We start from the raw sequence: 21,782 nt of genomic DNA, 5'->3' as shown, positions 1-21,782 counted from the left end.
TTGGAAAGAGAAGCTTTCAGGCAGATCCCTGAATTAAACTTGTCGAATCCTGAACCCTTTAAGACCATGACTCCTTTTGTGGATGCCCCCCCGCCAGCCCTACAACCAGCCCCAGCTCTATTGAGACATAATTGATATTGAACACTGTGTATATTTAAGGTGTATGTGTTGATTTGACACATGTATATATTGTGAAATGACTACCACATTAGAGTTCATCACCACACATAATTACCATTTTGGATAGAGTGAAAACATTTAAAATCTACTTTCTTAGCAACATTCAAGTATATAACAAAATCTTCTTCACTATAATCAGTATATACATTAGATATCCAGAACATATTCATCTTTAAGTGGAAATTTGTACCCTTTGACCAAAATCACCCTATTTTTGGCACCCCTCTGGCTACTACTTTCTACATTCTACTTTCTGTGGCTACAAGTTTGGCTTAAGATTCCACATATAAGTAAGATTGTACAGTATTTGTCTTTCTCTTTCTCAGATGTATTTCACTTAGCATGATACCCTCAAATCCATCTGTGTTGTCAAAATGGTAGGATTTCCTTCTTTCCATTGACTACATGTGCCATGTCTTCTTCATCCATTCATATGGATCCATTTCATGTTTCCATAATACTAATTAGCATCCTTTCATTTCAATAGGAATAACTTTGCTTAGCATTTCTTGGAAGACAGATCTAGTGGTGATGGACTCCCTCAGCTTTTGTTTTCCTGGAAAAGTACTCATCTGTCCATTTCTGAAGGACAAATTTGCTGGATGGAATATTCTTGGTTGGCAGTTATTTTTTTCTTTCAGAACTTGAAAAATATCATTCTACCCTCTCCTAGCCTGTAAGGTTTCTGCTGATAGTACCCCATAGATCATATAGGCTTTCTTTACTCTTCATCCTTCTTCTTCTCCTCTGATTCGACAATTTCAAAGGTCTAGTATTTTAATGCAGATTATTTCTTCTCCTTGATCCATTCTCTTTTTAATACCCTCTATTTCAGTTTTAACTTCATTCATTGTATTCATAAGTGCCAGAAAATGCTTGGTTCCTTTTATGAGACTTCCAACTCTGTTTAACTCCTCATTTTGTCTGTGTATTATTTTCCTGATCTTATTGAATTTTCTGTTTTATTGTAGCTCATTGTGCTTCCTTAGAAAAGCTATTTTGAATTCTTTATTGGATAAATTGCAGATCTCCATGTCTTCCTTACTACAAGATTATCGTGATCCTTTGGGGGTGTCCTATTTCCTTCATTTTTCATGTTCCTTGAAATTTTGCATTACTATCTTCACATTTTAAATGGCAGCCACCTTCAACCAATTTTACTGACTGATTTTGGGTGAGAAATACTTTCCATCTGTCCTGCTAGGGATTCTGAGGCTTTCACAGACCTTCTATGGATACACCTGCCCTGCAATTCTGGCTCCCAAATATGACAGAATTCATAAGCACGTATGTCTTTTCTCCATCATGTAACACACTAGGCCAGGTGTTAACAGCCTCCCGTTTGATTTCCCCAGGGTGATGCTACTTGAGGTCTCTCCCTGGCCCACAAACTCAGGCTGGCTTTCTGCACATGCTCAGTATCCATCTGCCAGAGCTGGCTCTCACTGCCCTCAGCAGCAAGCACAGAGATCCAGCTACAGGATGGTGGAGGGTGTGGCTGAGGCACATGGAGCACCAGGGGTGCCTGTGGGCCAGTGGGGGATCCACAGGCTAAATATCTCTAGGGATTTGTTGGCAGCCTTTTTCATTGAGTCTATGATGTGGTTAGTAGGGTCTGTTTGCATTAATGCCCTCTAAGAATCCTATCTGCTGCTCTCTCAGCCTCTTCCTGCCTCCGTCATTCAGCTCACAGCTCAGTACTCTGGATGGAGCAAGAGAGAAATGGGCCTCTTTGGGGGCATCCTGTGCTGCTGGGAAACACAGCACCCCTTCATATGCTCTCACTTTCCCTGCATTAGGAATCAGGGTGAGAAAGTCTCTCTTGGCACTGAGCTGTGCCACCTTGTGGAAAAGGTGACATGAATACATCAAACTATTCCTCTCACCCTCTTCAATGCATTCAAACTTGTATAATTTCTGCTCCAATAGCATGCTGGAACTTCTGCACGGGACTTCTGGACTTCCCCCAAGGCTTTCTCATCTATGGGTGATTATCTAAAACAAGTGTCCTCCAGGAGATCCTAGACTGCAGCTGACTGGGGCTGGAGCCAGCTCATAGGCCACTGCAAGGTCCACGGACAGGACACAGGTCTGTCTGCCCATTACCTGATACATGGGTGGGTAACATTCCTCCCAGGTCCCTTGGTATGTGGGGCTGGATCCCACAGCTCCCACAAAGGCACTTCATCCATGTATGGATGCCAAATTGTTCTTGAGATGGGGATATAAACAAACGACATCTTATAGGGCCTTTTGCTGATGTGTGAACTCCCTTTTTTGTCTTTTTAGCATTTTTAAAAATATATTTCTTTCTTTATTTGCCTGCACTGGGTCTTAGTTGTAGCAGGTGAGACCTTTAGTTGTGGCATGCAGGATCTGATTCCCTGACCAGGGATAGAACATGAGCCCTGCACTGGGAGTGCAGGGAAGTCCTCGCAACTGCCTTTTAATACCAAGATACTGTTATACTAAAATGGCTGTAGAGATATAATTCATGGACAGTTGTTGGTAAAGTTGGGGCAGACAGGGGAAAATAAGTGATGTATGTTATCCAGAGTTTCCCATAAGCCCTGAGAAGAATTTAATCTGTGGCAGTCTTCCAGGGAGACAGTCTTGGAAAATAAACATTGAGCATCAGGGCTGGCCCTGTACTGTTTAACTTATTCTTGTACTCTTAATGAAAGCAGAAGACAAATGAACAATCCAGTTTTCTTTTAGAACAACTTCTGTTTAACAGTGAGTGGAAAAAAAAAACAGAGAGTGAGATGAAAGGTGAGCATATTTTCAGAGCTCAATCATATGCCATTCATAGCTGCAAGCTACAAAGATAAAACTCCTTGGGCTAACTGAAGTTCTCCCTGACTTGAAGAACAGAAATATCTTACTTTTTCGATGAAGAAACTCTGCAACCAAAGCCGCTACGTGGACATAACACATTGCTGCCTGAAAAAGGATGACAAAGAAGGAACCGTGAGATTGGGCTCCAGGGGTTTGTGAGGGCTTTTGTTTAGAATAAAGTCATAAGTAGTCACCTCTGAAAAATCTCCATTTTTTATATGAATCTTGGCCATGCTATCAAGCCAGGTTTTCCTGAGCTCTGGGGTACTTGCGTAGGACTTGGCTAAGCTATACTGGAGATCAATTAGCATTTCGGGGTCCTTCTCATGCTCCTTCATTTGAGCTGTGGCCATAAGAACAGTTCGGATTCTCTTGGTCAAGTCTTTGACTTCTGAGGGAAAAGCAGTTGCCTAATATCAAAACAAACAAAAAAGACATGTTTTTCAATGTTATCGGTGTGCTCTAGCCCTAAGCAGCCCATCCTGGGAATAACATAGAACTTTTACCCCTTGTCAGAAATGTTGGTATTCGGTTCTTGGTTCTTGGCATGTGGGCGTGCCTAAAGAGTTTTAAATTAATTCTTTAAACAATATTGTACTATCTCAGGCTTCAAAGGCACTGAGTTTGATGGCAGTATATTCTTAACACATAGAAGCACAGACTCTGGAGCCAGACTACCCGGTTTCAGACCCTACCTCCTCTGCTGTCAATTCAACAGCAATAAAGGTAATCCATATTCACCTTTACTGTGTAATTTTAGTTAATGGTAACTAAAAATTGATATCTTACTATGTACCAAGCAGTGGCCTGGGCACTTTACATGTTTTCAACTTTATAACAACATTATGAATTAAGACTATTATAATTCATTTTACCAATGGGAAAACCAAGATACACAGCAGTTAAGTAGTTTGGCCAAAGTCGTGAAGTTGTTAAGTGGTAGAGACAGGACTGACATCCAGGCAGTTGGGCTACAGAGCTCATGACCTTAGTCATTCTTCCATCGACCCATACCACTACCATATGCATTAACCTGAAAACCAATTTCCAATTATGGAAATAAGAGTTTATGAATCACAGAACACTATGAAGAGCTTAAGTACATCATTACTTTCTATTATAGGGTTGCCTTAGTCTTCAAAAATAGGAAGTTAAAGAGTTTCCTATTCACCCCACTGGAGTAATCACAATTATATGTAGGGTTCTGAGAAGAGGAGTAGGGACAGGTACAGGCCTTAGGGAGCTTTTCAATGTGAATACCACCAAAGGTGGAGAAAATGATTTTCAAGAGTCTTCTTTAAAGATGACTTTTAAAAATTATTATTGATATGTGTTTGTGTGTGTATATAAAGTCTCTTCATATACAGTAATAGAGATTTCATTTACTGGGAGAAATCTATACCTTTGTTGTAAGAGAGTTTATTGGTAATGATTGCTCTACCAGCATAAAGCTGTCATTTCACAAATCAGTCATGAAAACGATTTCCTATCAAGCAGGACTAAAACAGACCCCATTTACTTTGAAAATGTTGGCAGTCTAACTTTTATATAACATGGATTTAAGGATGGTAAAAAATGGAAAATACTCTTAGGATATGAGTAAAAGATGCTAAAGGATATAAGCTATTTCTATGCTCATGGGATTAGTTGGAGCATATACTGATTTCATAAGGAACCAGTAGAACTGCCTGAAAAGTTCTACTTTCCCAGCCTGAGAATGGCTGGCACTATTCAGTGTTTTTTGTTTTTTCAGTCTAAGCAACATTCCTATGGGAATATGTTTTGGTACAAAGATTCAACATGTCCCAAACATCAAGTATGCTATGACTGCAAACTTTTTTTTCCAGATTTTACACAAATCGTCAAATTATGTTGGAAGATGACCTTTCCCAAGAATGGGGATGATTCCTCTGGGAGGAAACATTCTCTATTGGCAAAGGAGTCTTCTTCCCTTCTACATGTACATCACTGAAGAACAGAAACTACTCTCCATGCAACAAAACAACAAACTTTTACAACATTTTAGATTTGAAGTATATAGGTAGGTCTGAGGAGTGGTGGTCAGGGCTGTGGGTTTGACCTCAGCCAACGGTTACTTAAGAACAATAGCCTTGGACATGGGTTTGCCAATGAGGATCTCTGGCAAGCCCCAGTTAACAGATGATTCTTTCAACTTGGAATATCATGTAGTAATGAATCCCTTCTGTGCCATTTCTCATCTGCTGACAAAGGATCCAGCAGCTATTAGCAACTCTAGAAAGCGATGTTTTGTGAAATTTCCAACTCAGTGTTTAACTAACCAATCTTACAAATGGTAACAACAGTTGAGAAAAAACCCATTTCTTTGCTGAGTAAGTTTAAAACTCAACCCCAGAAAAAATTCAAATCCTATCATAATTAAGTATACACAGTATAGTCATTCATCCACCCATTCAACTAATACTAAATATTTACTGTGTACCTGGCAGTGTTCTAGGTGCTAGAGGTACATGGATGTACTAGACAAAACCTTGACTCGTGAAGCTAACATTCTATATACTTGATACTATATAAAAGTTGTGAATCCAGTGCAGAGTTTACCTTGAGAAGTGAAACTCCCTTGACAATGAACATGGTTCTAATTTTTCTCTTAAAGTGAGAACATACCTTCATAGGTCTGTCACTGTTTGCAAAGTTATTGATAATGAATAAAGACTCCTGAAATCTCGATCCTCCACTTAGTGCTACATCTGCTATCAGCTGGCTTACAGCAATTATTATCTGTGGAAAGAAGAAAACACCAGCTTTCAAACGTCTTTTGAACACATGCTGCTTGTTTTCATCAATGTACAAACCCATAGACACTCATACAAAATGCTTCTTTTAAAGATATTAGAGTGCCAACAAAATTTATTTTCTTCTTACATGAGGGGTTTAAATTCTTCTATTAAAACACCAATGGTAGGGGCTTCCCTGGGGGCTCAGTGGTAAAGAATCTGTCTGCCAATGCTGGAGACATGGGTTCGATTCCTGGTTTGGGAAGATCCCACGTGCCACAGAGCACTGCGCCACAATTAGTGCATCTGCACTCTAGAGCCTGTGAGCTGTAACTACTGAGTCCACATGCCATGGCCACTGAAGCCTGCATGTCCTAGAGCCCATGCTCTGCAACACGAGAAGCCACTTCAATGAGAAGCTGGAACACAGCAATGAAGAGCAGCCCTTACTCATTGCAAATAGAGAAAAGGCTACACAGCAATGAAGAATCCAGCACAGGTAAAAATAAACAGAAAAAATTTTAAGCTAAAGACAAAATCATATCATAAAAAAATATCAACTTCAGTAAAGCTGCAAGATACAAACAAAATTAATACAGAGAAATCCCTTGCATTCCTATACACTAACAATGAAAAATCAGAGAGAAATTAAGGAACAACTCCTTCACTACTTCAACAACAAGAATAAAAACCTAGAAATAAACCTACCTAAAGAGACAAAAGACTCAAATGCAGAAAACTATAAGACACTGATGAAAGAAATCAAACACAACACAAATAGATGGAGAGATACACCATGTTCGTGGATTGGAAAAATCAATATTGTGAAAATGACCATACCCATACTACCAAAGCAATCTGAAGATTCAATGCAATCCCTATCAAATTACCAATGGTATTTTTCACAGAACTAGAACAAAAAATTTTACAATATGTATAGAAACACAAAAGACCCCAAATAACCAAAGCAATCTTGAGAAAGAAAAATGGAGCTAGGGGAAATCAACCTTGCTGACATCAGACTATACTACAAAGCTACAGTAATCAAGACACTATGGTATTGTCACAAAAGCAGAATTATAGATCAATGGAGGTTCCTAGTTTCAAATTTTATTGAGATTTCTCTTGGTTTGATGTGAAAAATCTTCCAAACTCATAGCATAGCTAGACCTGAAACCGTTTTCATAATTAGTGAACTGATACAATGGTAGATACAGGTATCTACCTTCAATATGCTTGCTAGTTAGTAGTTTTGGCAAAGTTGGGAATAAATGACATTTCTTTGATGGTTTCTTATTTCTTTTCACTAGTCTATCTCAGTGTGCTAGACTTCCAACTCCAGTGCCTCAGCTCTCTTCTTTGTTTCTGACTAGGGCCTATCTAAATACTTTAGACAGCAGTACATGTTATAGCATATACATTATCTAATGATTAATGGTACAATGCCATGTAATGGTGCTCTTAGGCCTCACTGATGGCTCAGCAGTAAAGAATCTGCCTGCAGTGCAGGAGATGCAGGACATGTGGGTTTGATCCCAGGGTCGGGAAGATACCCTGGAAGAAGGCATGGCAACCCACTCCAGTATTTTTGGCTGGAGAATCCCATTAAGAGAGGAGCCTGGTGATCTACAGTCCACAGGGTTGCAAAGAGTCAGACACGACTGAAGCAACTGAGCATGCATGCATGGTGCTTTTAAATCTCTCAGGCTCCTTTTAATGAATGCTTATATGATTCAGGCTAAGGTGTTAGTGGCCAGAAGCTTTACCCCTTGTCCTGAGAAGCAAGATACTGTAGGAGTTGGGGGCAGGCTCTTGAGTCCAACTGACCTAGATTCAAACTTTATCAATTACGCACTGAATGGCATTGAAAAAGTGAATTAACTCCCCTGTGCCTCACTTTCCTTAAAGGCAATATAGGGATAATAACAATACCTACATTATAGAGCTGTTATGAGGATTTAAAAGATCATAATCATAATATTACAACTTAATCAGTTTACTTAGCACTTAGAATCAGAATCTGCAATTTATTAATTCATTTCTATTTGAATATAGGACTTGAGACAAATTGATGTTTTAACACAGAAGAATGGACCCTAACAGGGAAATTCAAAAATATCAGCACACTAATTGCAGAAATGCTTTGGAGGAAGGTGGTATTCAAGTGACATCTCTATGAAAGCAAATATTAGACACCCTAACATATAATGCTAGACCTAGTATCCAAAAATAACTAGATACAACATTTTCCAGAAAGCACATACTTCTATCAGAGTTTCACATCTCTGATGACGTTTCTAAAAAGCTACTTATGGCCGTTTCCTTATTTATAACCCAGTCTCCAACAAACAGTGGCAATGGGACAGACCATGGCACTAAAGACAGAAATATGACCAAGCATTTCCCATATTACAAAGAGGGCAACTGAGCCAAGAACTCCCAACTGTATTTCAGTTCACACCTGTTTCATCACATAAGCAAAAAATTATGGAGATGTTGAATAACAACTGCCACATACTAAGTGTCTATTAAGAGCTAGGCATACACACACTTTATTTTTAACCTTCATTATAAACCCCACAAGCTGAAACATACTTGGCCTCATTTTACAGATGAGGCAAATAGTTAAGACGAACTGAGTAACTTCCCTAGAGTCACATATTAAGTAAGTAGCTAAGCTATCATTTAAGTCCAGGTAGGTATGTTTCCAGAGAAGGCAATGTCACCCCACTCCAGTACTCTTGCCTGGAAAATCCCATGGATGGAAGAGCCTGGTAGGCTGCAGTCCATGGGGTCACTAAGAGTCGGACATGACTGAGTGACTTCCCTTTCACTTCACTTTAGTGCATTGGAGAAGAAAATGGGAACCCACTCCAGTGTTCTTGCCTGGAGAATCCCAGGGACAGAGGAGCCTGGTGGGCTTCTGTCTATGGGGTCACACAGGGTCGGACACAACTGAAGCAACTTAGCAGCAGCAGCATCAGGTATGTTTCCAAAGTCCATGTTTTCCATTAAACTTTGAGACTTCACTCATTTTTTAACTAACTGCACATGCTGGAGCATGACAAAACACAAGTACTTCGTTTGTTACTTAATCATCTCTTTAATACTCACCATAACCATAGGAGGTAGGTATGGATATTTACCAGTGTTTTACTTATGAAGCATCTGAGGTACTGAGAGACTAAAGAAGTCCTTGCTAAGGTCACAAAGTATGTGATATTCATGGAATCTGAAATCTATGCTCTTAATATCTCTGTTCTCAGTGTTGTCCAGTAGAAACAGGATATGAGTCATATGTGTAATATTAAATTGTCTAGCAGCCACATTAAAAAGTAAAAAGACACAAGTGAATTTTGATTTATATTACTTAAACCAATATATCCAAAATATCATTTTGACACATAGTCAATATAAAACAATTGAAATATTTTACTTCTTTGTACTTAGTCTTCAAAAGTCAATTTGTCCTGAATTGAGACTAGCCACATTTCAAGTGCTAGATGGCCACCTGTGGCTAATAGCTTTCTATTAGACTGGGGAGCTCTAAATCTTAATGTAGAGAGGCTAAAGATTGAACAGAAGAAAGAGAAGCTTCGATTTTCACTGACCTGCAGATGTGTCCTTAAAAAGGTTTTCCTTTTGGTGTACTCAAAGTTGTTTCTCATCAGAAGATACAAAAGTGCAGAGGCTTCATTCCTGGTTGAGCTAATCTTTGACGTGCAGCACTTTAAAACCTCATAGCAAAATGCAGCACACATGTTTACCCTTCCTTTGAAAAAGGCCGAGGGAAACTAAACAATAGGAAAAACATAAATAAGTATCTGAAAAATCATAAAACAGAAATCAATCAACTATCAAGTGCCTACAGTATTCTCCCTAAAACTAAGCTGGGTGCTTTGAGGATACATGATCAACATAAGATTAGGGCACCACTCTGGAGAACCCAAGCTAGATAAAAACATAAAGACCAGCACGTATTCATGAATGACTGAAATGATGACTCATTTCATGATTATGGTCTCAATTTGGGCCATAAAAATGGGAAGGCCAATCTGCATTACTTACTCTTTTGCTTTATATTTAAACAGCTCCTTATATTATAAACTTCCAAATGCTGGGGAAATTATATCAAGAATCTATTCAGTAACTAAAGTTGATCTTTTAACAAAATGGAGTATAGATGAAGTGTAAACACACAAACATAAACATGTACATCCTCTACTCATAAACAGTGTTGAATAAAATGTAGTTTGGCATAGAAAAAGTACAAAAGTGACTATTTAATCCTCAAAACAGGCAAGTGACTGCTACTTTTGGAAGGTATTCAGTCTGCTTTGTGGAAAATGAGCTATACATAGAACATAGGCTTATTGCAAACTTCCATGCTCACATATCTAGGCAAGTGAGTACTAAGCTGCTCCAGGGTACACAATGGATTTTTTCAGGGAGTGTGAAGCTAGATTCTTTCAAAATCATTCTCAGGAATCTTGGATTAAAACACATATTATAGGAATCAATGTAAGCCTAGGGCCTTATTTCAAAATTATTTCTCAGAAATATTGAATTTAAGCCCATATTATAGGAATCTATCTTCTTTTTATCACCTTAACACTAAGTACAATGCTTCTTACTGTTTATGCTTCTTCACTTATTAATGAACATTTAATAAATGTTTTCTAGCTGGCATTGAAAAAATCTCATCAATGGTTTCACCAGATTAAATGAATCTTGTTGGGCAAGATACACCTGTATGAAAATACAGGAAAGGAAGGCACAGCGGTAGAGTAATCTGCTATAGGAAGTCTTCTATTTATCACTTCTCTGAGTGGGCAATGACCAAAATATTCAATGACCTTGTAATTGCCAATTTCGATGGACTTCCTTTCCATCTTATCTTATTAGGCCACTCTGTATTGCATAATATAGATACTCTCTACTTTGGCTTCTTTCTTGCCTTTCTTGCTATTTCTGTGACTGCTCCCTTTCATCTCCTCCATAGACTCCTCTTCCAACCCCTTCTATGTTGCTTTTCTCCAACACACTGCTCTTAACTTTTTGTTGTTGTTCTTGCTCTTCCTGTACAGACTCTCCAGGGAAACTTAAACCACTCCCATGGCTTCAACTGCCACGGGTATGCTGATGACCTCGCTAATTCACTCCGTTCCAGCTAAACTGACCTTTCAGTTCCAAGAATTTCAAGCTCTATCCCTTTTCCCCAGAGTGTTTTTCCTTGAGCTTTTCAAATGGCTGGCCCCTTTTCATGTTTCAGGTCTCATTTTAGAAGTGACAAACCCAGATTCCAACTATATGACATTCTGGAAAAGGCAAGACTGGGGAGACAGTAAAAAGACTGTTGATTACCAGGGGGTGGTGGGGAGGGGAGTGGTGAATTGATGGAGATTTTTAGGGCAGTTAAAATACTTTGTTTGATACTAAGATGGGTACATGCCATTTGTCCAAACCTATGGGATATGCACCAAGAATGAAACTTAATGTACACTGTGCACTTTGTTGTTTAGTTGCTAAGTCGTGTCTGACTCTTTTTGCAATCACATGGGCTTTAGCCTGCCAGGCTCCTTTGTCCATGGGATTTCCCAGGCAAGAATACTGGAATAGGTAGCCATTTCCTTCTCCAGGGGATCTTCTAAGCCCAGGGATCGAACCTGCATCTCCTGCATTGGCAGGTGAGTTCTTTTTACCACTAAGCCACCAGGGAAGCCCACGTGAAAGATTATGTGTCAATGTAAGTTCATCAGTTGTAATGAATGCAGCACTCTGGTGGCAGATGTTGATAATGGGGGAGATTGTATGTATCTACGTGGAGGTGAGGATATATAGGAAATTTCTGTATTTCCCATTGGATTTTGCTGTGAATTTAAAACTGGTTTCAAAACATAAAGTCTTAATTTAAAAAGTTAAAATATAAAAATAAGTGACAAACCCATCAAAAGTAACCCCCACAAAGCATTATCCTCTATTTCACCACCTTGGTTCCTTCCAAGAACTTGTTTCAATTACTATTTTATTTACTTATCTATTTTCTCTCTCCCTTCCACCCACTGAAATCTTCATGAGAGCAGAGATTATGCTTCTGCACTATATTCAAAGAGATTTTCCCATACCTGCCACAATTTTCTTAACACAAATCTAATTATGTTGCTTTCCTGCTCCCCAACATCTAAAAGATGAAATCTAACTCATGAAAATCTAACTCATGAAAAACATGAGGACACAACCATCTGGTCCCCATTGACCTCTTCAGTCTCATCTCAATTGCTGAGTCCAAACTAAATCCTAACTTGAGTGCTGCAGAAAAATGTTGCTCAATTAGTGTTTCCTGTCCTTCCATTTACCCTCAGTTCTCTGTAGGCTTCCTTTATCCTAATGGTGTTTGTAGATGTGCATCAATGTGTGCTTTCCTCTACTGGACAATAAGCCCTCAGACTGTATCTTTGACACAAAGTCTGACACCAATAATTAATTACCCATCCAGTCACTGTTCATTAAATGAATTATTTCTGAATCTCTTTCCCTTAGTTTCTTGTCATATGCTTCCACTGAACTCAGTTTTTCATTTATTTCTTTATTCACAAAATTGCATTAAAGAGTGGCAATTTAAAAATAAACCTTCAAAATCATCTACTTTTCTATCAATTTGGGACAGTAAGTTGCTATACAAATAATGACAAAAAAAAGTTGCTCAGCTAGCCTATTCCACAAATCAGTTAACTGAATTTGTCTTGTTGGAGTTATATATACCAGGGTGGAGGCCTAGACTGTGCCTTTCCATAATTTTAACTCCATCTAGGTTTCTGATACTTAACAGACCAGAAATCAATTTTTGCTGAGTCATATTTGTTCCTAAAAACCTAGTCTGAAGTTTTAGTTTACATGACGTAAATGGCCTGAAAATCTGGAGCTCACAGATACAATTAGCACTGAAAGGAAGGATTCATTCATCTGAACATGTATTAAGTGCCTACCACTTGCAAGATATCATACAAGGCCCTGGGGTTTTGTAACTTGTCTCTGCTTTCAAAGTGATTATACATGAGCTCACTCAGTTTATATATCTTCATCATGATAATACTTTAAAAAGAAACCAAAGAGAAGAAATATTGGCAGTTGATAACTTTACCATGACACTCCTCAAAGGAACCTACTGAAAAAAAAAAAAGGAATAACAAGATGAAATTAAAAGCACGTGGTGATTTTAGGGAATTCGTGGTTAGGCCCTCTTTCTGTATTTTGCTGTTCTATATTAATGTTATGAAGGCAGGATTTAATGGCTTCATTATCTGAGATTTGGAGATCCTGTTCCCCTCATCTTTCTTACCAAGAAGCAAGGCCACTCGCAGCCACAAAGATTTGTTCCTTACCTTACTAATGAACGCTCGCAGTGAGGCAAAGACATGTTTCAGCGACACTTCAGACTGCCCATTTTTAAGAAAAGCAAGATGAATATCAAATACTTTTTTCATTAATGGGTTGTGGCCATCATTATTTAAAAGTTGACTCTAGAAAACATAAAAAAGCTTTTTTTTACAAATAGTTTATGCTGCTCCCCCTAAAATGAGAGAACAGGCTTTTCCAATACCTGTTCATCAAACCACTGCTTGAAAAATAACAATAAGAAGCTTAACATAATCTAAAAACATTTCTGCCATCTTTCAATTTGGAAATCTCAAAATACTGTAAAAACTAAATCCATACTTAATAGCTTACTTTTAAATAGATGAAAAAAAATCTTTTTCCAGTATACCACAGCAAATACAGAACTATTATGGGAAGTGTATTTTCTACTAACCTAATCAAATTGCTTCTTAATTAAGAAATCAGTAAATTAAAAATGGATACATGATAACTAGCCTTTGATTTCTCTGATGGAAATAAAGTAATGTAAGAATTAAGGAAAACATCAATTCTATTTTAAAATTCTATTATCCAATTCATTTTTAAATGTATGTTTAGTGTATATCTAGCCACTGGTGACAGTTAAACCCTCTATGAGGAGAGATAATAACAGGTATCACAATTGAAAGACTACACAGACTGTTTAAAGGTTCCTTAGATACTGATCAGGAATAGGCTGCACAATCTCTTTATGAAGTATTCTGACTAATGTGCAACTCAAATTCATTTTTTATTGTGCCAGTAAATAAGACATTTGATTTGTTAAAGCGCCTGTCTAGCAAAATTTGCACTCTTATTCCATCCTTCAAATTCAGATATTTCTTAATTTATTTAACATATGTATCTTGGTAGATGACAGGCACTATCCTAAGTGCTTTAGAAATATTAACTCACTTTTTTATTGTGAGACTGGAGGTGGAAAGGGGGACTGCATATGGGCACCAAGGATCTTTTTGAGATAATGGGAATGAATGGATTGTAATGACTGCACAGCTCTGTAAACTTACTAGAGATATAAAAGAAACTAGAAATTGTGGAGAAGTATCTATTGGTTTGTGACCCTTTCTGTTTAAAAAAGAATGCATTGATTAATGTCTTCAGCCCTGCTCTCCTATCCCTTAAATTAGCAGGTTACAACTTGGCCATAAGCAACAACAAAAAACCAAAACCATATGCATATTTGTAACAGATTTAATGGTAACACTGATAGCCAGAATCCCAGAATGGTGCTCCATCTTTCTGGCTCCTCCCTTAGTCTACTGAAAGCATAGGGTAGTGGTTAGAAGCAAGGACTCTTGTGATAACTGGCCAAGATTAAAACCCTGATCTGCTACTGACTAGCTATGTGACATTAAGTTCCCTGTGAGCTTCACTTTTCTCACTTTAAAATGGGAAAAATAATAATATCTACATAACAAAGCTAGTGTAAGGATTAAAGGTGAGTTAATATTTGTCCTTTTAAGTTGATTGAGGTTTAATTTACATACAACAAAATTTACCTATTTTAAATTTATGATTCAATTATTTTTAATAAATTTACAGAGTTGTGCAGTCATTGCAATCCATTCATTCCCATCATCTCAGAAAGATCCTTGGTGCCCACCTGGAGTCCTCTTTTCTACCTCCAGTCCCACAATAAAAAAGTGAGTTAATACTTCTAAAGCACTTAGGACAGTGTCTGTCATCTAACAGAGATGTCAACTAACAAGAGATGTATGTTACATAAATAAGAAATGTCTGACTAGGAGGAAGAAATAACAATGCAAACCTTGAGACCAAATGTCTTATTTACTGGCATAATAAAAAATGAATTTGGGTTGAATTTTAGTCAGAACAAACTTAATACTTCATACAGAAATTCTGCAGTCTATTTCTCTTTACTATCTAATTCAGTTTTCCCTTATAAGACTCTTTGAGAAGCACAGGCCTGGTTTCCACAGTAAATCTGGAGGCCTGAAGGAATTAACTCAATTACTTTAAGAAGGGGAAAGAAAAGAAAAAAAATCTGTGTAACTCAGACGAAGAGCCAGCAAGAGTTTTCACTTTTGACTTCTCCCACTACTGTTACCTCACATTATGGTTATATGGGCTCCCCTGGTAGCTAAGCTGGTCAAGAATCCGCCTGCAATGCGGGAAACCTGGGTTCAGTCTCTCAGTTGGGAAGATCCCCTGGAAGAGGAATGGCAACCCACTCCAGTTTTCTTGCCTGGAGAATCCCAGGGACAGAGGAGCCTAGCAGGTTACAGTCCATGGGGTCGCAGAGTCAGACACAACTGAGCAACTAAGCTAAGCACATAGTGTTTATTCAAAGCTCTCTACCATCCATTATCTCATTTTACACCTTCAACAACCCTGCAAGATAACTGCTTTCAATTTGTTCTTCTTATATTTTTTAATTCTAGCAATGATGATTTGTAGTGAGAGGCAAGCATCTGAGTAAAACCAATAAACCCCTGACAAGGGATGCCAGCCAGCCAGCCAGTCTGCCTGGACATCATCTGGCTTGACAAGACACCTCATCTCAACAGGTACTTGGACAGGCTGACTCAATCATAATTTAGGCTAAAACTAACTGGATACTTTCATAAAAGTATGAAAAAGCCTGTTTTTAAACACAAAAATAACAGAGAAGGAAAATAAAGAACAAATTATTAATAGTCCAACTCTCATTTTAAGGATGAGTCTCAGTTATTTCTTGAGGTCACACTAGATCTGCCACCCAAGTTTTCTGACTGTTCACTGGGGGCTTTTATACTGTACTAAGCTTCATCTGCCTAGTTAATTTTTGCATATTTTCTTTGCAGTGATACCAACTGAATCCTAACTTTTCATTTTTACCTTGAAACACTGAGTGAAAAATGATATGGTATCTAGCACTGTTAGGGAAACTTCAGTAGCAGTATTTCCTTCAAGAAGTGCCTGGTGGAAAATGTCTGCTTCAGTTGTTGAAGAACCTGAAATTAAAAAAAAAAGGAAATTAAAACTGTATGACACAAGGATTCACATAACAGTTTTGAATGATTTTCTTTCCCAAAGACTCAGAGAGAGAGACGAGCAAAAAGACACCAAGCTCTCAATACCTGCAGACTTAATGAGTTTCGCTGTATTTACTCCTTAATAAAATACGATCTGGGTTAATCAATTCTGCTATTTTTTTTTTACTTCAGCTCTGTATCAGCAGCTCTGCAACAAATAAATAGGTGCCAACTTCTTTGTAGACAAGATGTGAGTGATTAACTAGGTATGTCACTAAGAAATAACATGGAAGGCATTTTAGACTGTGCTGCTAATTATATGTGCAAAAATGAGAAACTCATAGAAATGCAGCAATGTTATGTACAGTGGTTCCCTATGGCCTGATGTTTTCAATGATGCCCGTGGTATGAGACTTGTTTCTAAATCAGAAGGAAAACAAAGCATTTGGGCCAACTGAAAGACATAGGTTCTTTACATTGTTACAAGTGACAAAGAACAAAGCTGAAGGCTGTACCACTTGCATTTTTTTTGAAAGGTCCTGAGTCTAGTAGCTCAGCATCCATCTGATCAAGACATTTGTGTTTATTATTAGTCCTTATGGCAAAGTCAGTTCTGCTGACTTCCTCTTATGCAACCTCTAAAGGACTGTATGGAAATGAACGTTTTCTCACTCTTTGACTTTTTATTAAGATTTGCTTTTTAGAGGATAGCTTTCATTTATATGACCCTCTAGCTTCCTCCTTGTCCTATTGAACTTGTCAATATTTCACCCTGTGTGAAATACATCTTAGTCAAAATAGTATTTACAGTGCTCTGACCTCTGCAGACAACTCAACACGGGTGATCCCTTAAAAATCACTGAATGAAAAATAGTCACTCTATAAACAAATATTATATATACTATTATATTCAAATGTCATTATTTGCATTAAAGTATGGATAAAAGATATTGTATGTAAAATAAGAATAATAATTCAATGAGAAAATTAATTTCCTTCATATTAAACTAAGAACTCACTATTAACTAAAATTGCTAAAAACAACCCATGCATATTTGATATTACATTCATATATGATGAAATGACTGTACAGAAACAGAGATGTGAAATGATCTCCAGCAGTATGATGATTTAGGTTAAATAGTATTAACATCTGTTTCAAATGGGTACCCTACCCACATTCTGCACTTACTGTGATTAAGTGTAAATGAACTCTCCAGGCTACTAAGATGCTGAAGTCGGGCCTGCATTATTCCTGATCTGTTTCGAAGAGCTGGCATGGTTTGTGATTTTCTGTCTACTCCAAAGTGTTTCGACAGCCAGGCATCATGCACCCTAAAATAAATGTTAAAGTTAGGAAATGGATTACTCTAATACTGTATCTCAATGTTACATTTTTTTAAACTAATAAATGACTAGGTTTCCACATAAACACTGTGCTGTGCTCAATATTCTACCAATTATTATTTGGCTTAAATGAGACATCACTGGGAATTTTAGGATGCTTACTGTATATTTGAAATACCTTATACTACAAGAATACAAGTGAGGAATTTAGAGAGAGTTTCTTACTTTCCATCCTCTTCCCAAAAATATCAGACAGTGCACAATATATCAGAGTGGACAATACTCCAAGAAGATTCCATCTTTATCTCAGGAGATAAGGAAAGGCAAGAGTCAGAGAAAACAATGAGAGGGATACTCAAGAGTTGACATGGCAGGGGGTGGTTTCCTGGAGTCAGATATTTAAGAATGAGCACTATCTAATCTGTTTCTGGACCGGAGTTAAACTCGGATCAGAATTTTTTATTCTACAAAGATGTCTATTTGCACATTTTTATTTTGTTTTCCTTTAATTTTGGGGGTTTCATTAAAAAAAATTAACAACTAGGTAATGCAGGGACTGAGAAAGAAGAGTTTGTCCATCCTCTAGTAAACACAGAGGGCAGGTCACCAGAATCTTAGAGGTTAAGGTTCATGGTGGTAGTTACCATACCAGTTCCCAACCAGCTCCCAGTACTGGGAAGACAACAGAAATCGTCACCTGAATTATTAGGATGTCCCAGAGTTTCAGCAATAAACCTAATCCAAACCACCTCTTTGGGCTTCCCTCATAGCTCAGTTGGTAAAGAATACACCTGCAATGCAGGAGATCCCAGTTTGATTCCTGGGTCGGAAGATACCCTGGAGAAGGGATAGGTTATCCATTCCAGTATTCTGGCCTAGAGAATTCCATGGACTGTATGGTCAATGGCACCGCAAAGAGTCAGATATGACTGACAGACTTTCACGTTCTTTCAAACTGCCTCTTTAGTTTTTGGAAGTGCCATGAAATTTACGTTAATAAAGAAAATAATTCTATTTAAGTTCCTTTAATGACTACCTCTACCTCTGAAATATATCTTATCAAAATAAGCAAGTAATCTTTTCCTTAGGATCCCACAAACGTTTTCTTAAGTATTTATTTCACTAAGACTTACACAGCAAAAAGAAGAAAGAAATAATATATAATGCATGTTGTAATTACTGTTGGGGATTTTGGTTTACATTACTAACTGAGGTGAATACTGATAGGTTGGACACAAAAGTACACATCTGACAGTTGTTCTCACTTGACAATTTCCTGCCATACCCTGGATCTAGCCTTTTCTCACATCCTTCAGAAGAGACAAGCATCTGTTCTAGGATTAGACCGGAAACTACGCACATCAGTCTAACCATAAAAAACGTTATCACTTCACATCAGGTTAACTTCAACTTTGAGTTGAGAAGCATTAAATAAATCATGAGTATCTTAAGGCTAACTCAAAATAAAGCACATAGGTTTTACATGGAATGATTAAGACTGCCCTCTGTTGGAAGAGAAGAAAAAAAAGAGGAAATTGCAGTGGTATGGGAATTACCTTGCTATGTTTCTTTTCCCCATGTATCTAAAGTGAAACAAACACACTCTAGAAAGAAAAACAGGAGCATGTTAGTACTATATCACCATAATTTGCATTTTAACAAATAATACTTGAAAATTAATGTGTTACAAAGAATGGCCTACTTAAAATCATATTACAATAATATGTTTTGGTATACACAAATAAATATACAACCACCAACCATATTATATCACTCTACATTTATTTGCTACAATTACTTCAGCACCAAAAAGTCTCAGGTCTTCATATACAATTCTAATGACATATTTTTAAAAAACATATCAATGCAAATCATCCTTTGAGCTTTATAGTGTGTGTCACAGCAAAGGTCTCTAATATAGTCATAAGCACCTAAAAAGGTTCTTAAGCCCTAAAAATTGTGGCAATTGCTACATTTTTTATAATGGCATTAAGCCACTTTCTAGTATAGAAAATCCCAAACATACAAAAGTAGAGAGGACAGCAAACTAAACCCCATATACCCAGCACCCACCAGCTTCAACAATTATCAATTCATGGTCACTCCTGTTTAAACTTCTACCCCAAACAGGTCCTTTCCTCTCCCTCTACACTTACTACCTCCTCCATGTTTTTAAAGTAAATCCCCAACAACATCATCTATTTTCATCAGTGAATATTTCAATATAATTAGAGTAGTTTTTTTTAATCCTTCTTTGTTTGCAAATATTTTCTCCAAATGTTTTGCTGGACATGCACATACAATATCATATATGTGTACTATTTATTTTAAAATGTATTTAAAAATTACACATCACTCTAATTTTTCTTTTACCTTTCAATAAAAGAGCTCAGCAAACGATATAGGACAACTTCCCCCTCTACTTAGGAAAAAACGCTAGCTTTTTTCCCTCAAGTATCTTGGAATATATATACATATACACACAAACACACATTTCTGAAGTGGGTAGAATTACTCAGCTCTATCTAAGGGTACACATGCTAAACTCCAACATTTAAGGGGCTCCATTAAGCCAGCATCTGCTCTAAATGAATGATTAGGACAGCTGGTGCCACTTGCAGTTTTCCAGATCACACAAAGATTCCTGATGGTCTGCAAAGATGGGCTATTATTAGCTAGAGTTTTCTATAATATCGCAAGTATTTTGCTTACATGTTTTTCTTCTACGTGTGAAGAAGCTATATGTCAACCTATAAACTATGAAAATAGTTTAACATTCCCTACATTATGTAAAAATATGCTGATGAAAACAAAAAAGGAGTAATATTTCATTAACTATAAACATTAAGCTCCCAAAAATAAGAGGAAATTTTATGAAAATAAGACAACTTACTCTAGAAGTATGAGAATGTTTATGAGCTCCTGGGGAGATACTTTGTTCCAGTAAGTTAAGAGTGTATCTGAAAACGGAATAAAGTGTTATAGCTTGAAATAAGAGAGACCATAACAGCAAATATTAATATCACAGTGAATTCCAAAGTACCAGTAACTTTAGTTTCAATAACCATCAACTCATAACCAGTTCTGTCTCATCTGAATCCTGCCCTCCTATCTCATCTCACTGCCCAATACCCACACTACACTCTATTGAATTAATTCCACATATACTGCTTAATCTGTAATTATTTTCAACTTTAACAAGTATTATTACTTACTTTATAAATGTTCTTTTTGATGGCTTATCATCCCTAAAGACAGGAAGCGAAATAGACCTAGGGTTTTCCATAAAACTTTATACAAAATGGTGCATTTATGTGCATTGTTCAGAAGGTAGGGTCAAGCACCTTTGCCTGCTACTCAAAGGGCTTGGAGAACCAAAAAGTTTGAGAACTTGAGAGGAAAAGTGATAATTTATTTTCCTCTTTCTCTTTGGATTATTAATCCTGAAGTCCTAGCACCATACATACATACCACACAGATTCATGGAAGAACTATTTTAGATATAAAAGCCCCTAAACCTATCACATATACTTCTCTTTTGAGCTGTTCTTTTTAACTTCCAACACACTCACTGAAACTTTTTAAAAGAAAAATATTACCCCCACTCAACCTTCCATTCCATTTTTAACCTAATCAGATATAGCAAATGGTGTCAGCAGTTTCACTTCTAAATTTTAAAAACCTAGTGAAAGTGTTAGTCACTCAGTTGTGTCCGACTCTTTGTGACCACACGAACAGTAGCCTCACTGGGCTCTTCTGTCCACGGAACTCTCCAGGCAGGAATACTGGAGTGGGTTGCCATTTCCTTCTCCAGGGGATCTTCCCCATCCAGAGATTGAACCTGGCTCTCCTGCATTGCGGGCAGACTCGTTACCTACTGAGCCACGAGGAAAGATCTAGCATGGATCACAACAGTAGTCAGTTACAGAATTGCCAGTCTCCAGAGAGCCCCTAAATCTAGGAATGGATGACTAGGCAATGTTGCCCAAACGGAGGGGTGATAGGGAGGAAAGAGTGCATGACTTTTGACTTTATGTCCAACTTACTAATGACCATGGGTATTTGTGGCTTTCAGTGATTATAAAATACTGACGGTCAGGAATAAAGATGCTAAAATAGGGTCAAATTAATTTGTTTCAAAAATAAATCAAGGGGTAAGTTCCAAGTCACTCCCCCCTCTTGGGACGCTCTTCAGCTCAGAGGGGCTTTCCCAGAAGTCACTGCGTTTCCGGTCTCCCTTGTCCTCGGTCGGGCACAAGGTGGCCTGAAG

The 21,782-nt window shown here is 37.6% G+C and overlaps 1 protein-coding gene across 3 annotated transcripts in view; it reads right to left on the bottom strand.

The window, feature by feature from the left end:
* Positions 1-21,782, bottom strand: part of DOCK11 (dedicator of cytokinesis 11) — a 208,365-nt gene that overhangs the window by 40,912 nt on the left and 145,671 nt on the right. For 2 of the 3 annotated variants that reach the window (XM_061137481.1, XM_061137482.1), the window contains 9 exons: positions 20,406-20,472; positions 19,069-19,116; positions 17,358-17,500; positions 16,029-16,144; positions 13,157-13,294; positions 9,386-9,568; positions 5,665-5,778; positions 3,213-3,428; positions 3,066-3,123 (listed from right to left, as the gene is read on the bottom strand). In XM_061137481.1, coding sequence (XP_060993464.1) covers positions 3,066-3,123; positions 3,213-3,428; positions 5,665-5,778; positions 9,386-9,568; positions 13,157-13,294; positions 16,029-16,144; positions 17,358-17,500; positions 19,069-19,116; positions 20,406-20,472 — 1,083 coding nt within the window. The remainder of the gene's footprint in view (positions 1-3,065; positions 3,124-3,212; positions 3,429-5,664; positions 5,779-9,385; positions 9,569-13,156; positions 13,295-16,028; positions 16,145-17,357; positions 17,501-19,068; positions 19,117-20,405; positions 20,473-21,782) is intronic. The other variant, XM_061137483.1, reaches the window with a different exon arrangement.

Source organism: Dama dama, chromosome X (assembly GCF_033118175.1).
Source record: "Dama dama isolate Ldn47 chromosome X, ASM3311817v1, whole genome shotgun sequence".
NCBI lineage: Eukaryota > Metazoa > Chordata > Mammalia > Artiodactyla > Cervidae > Dama > Dama dama.
This window is presented reverse-complemented; position numbering and strand designations above follow the sequence as displayed.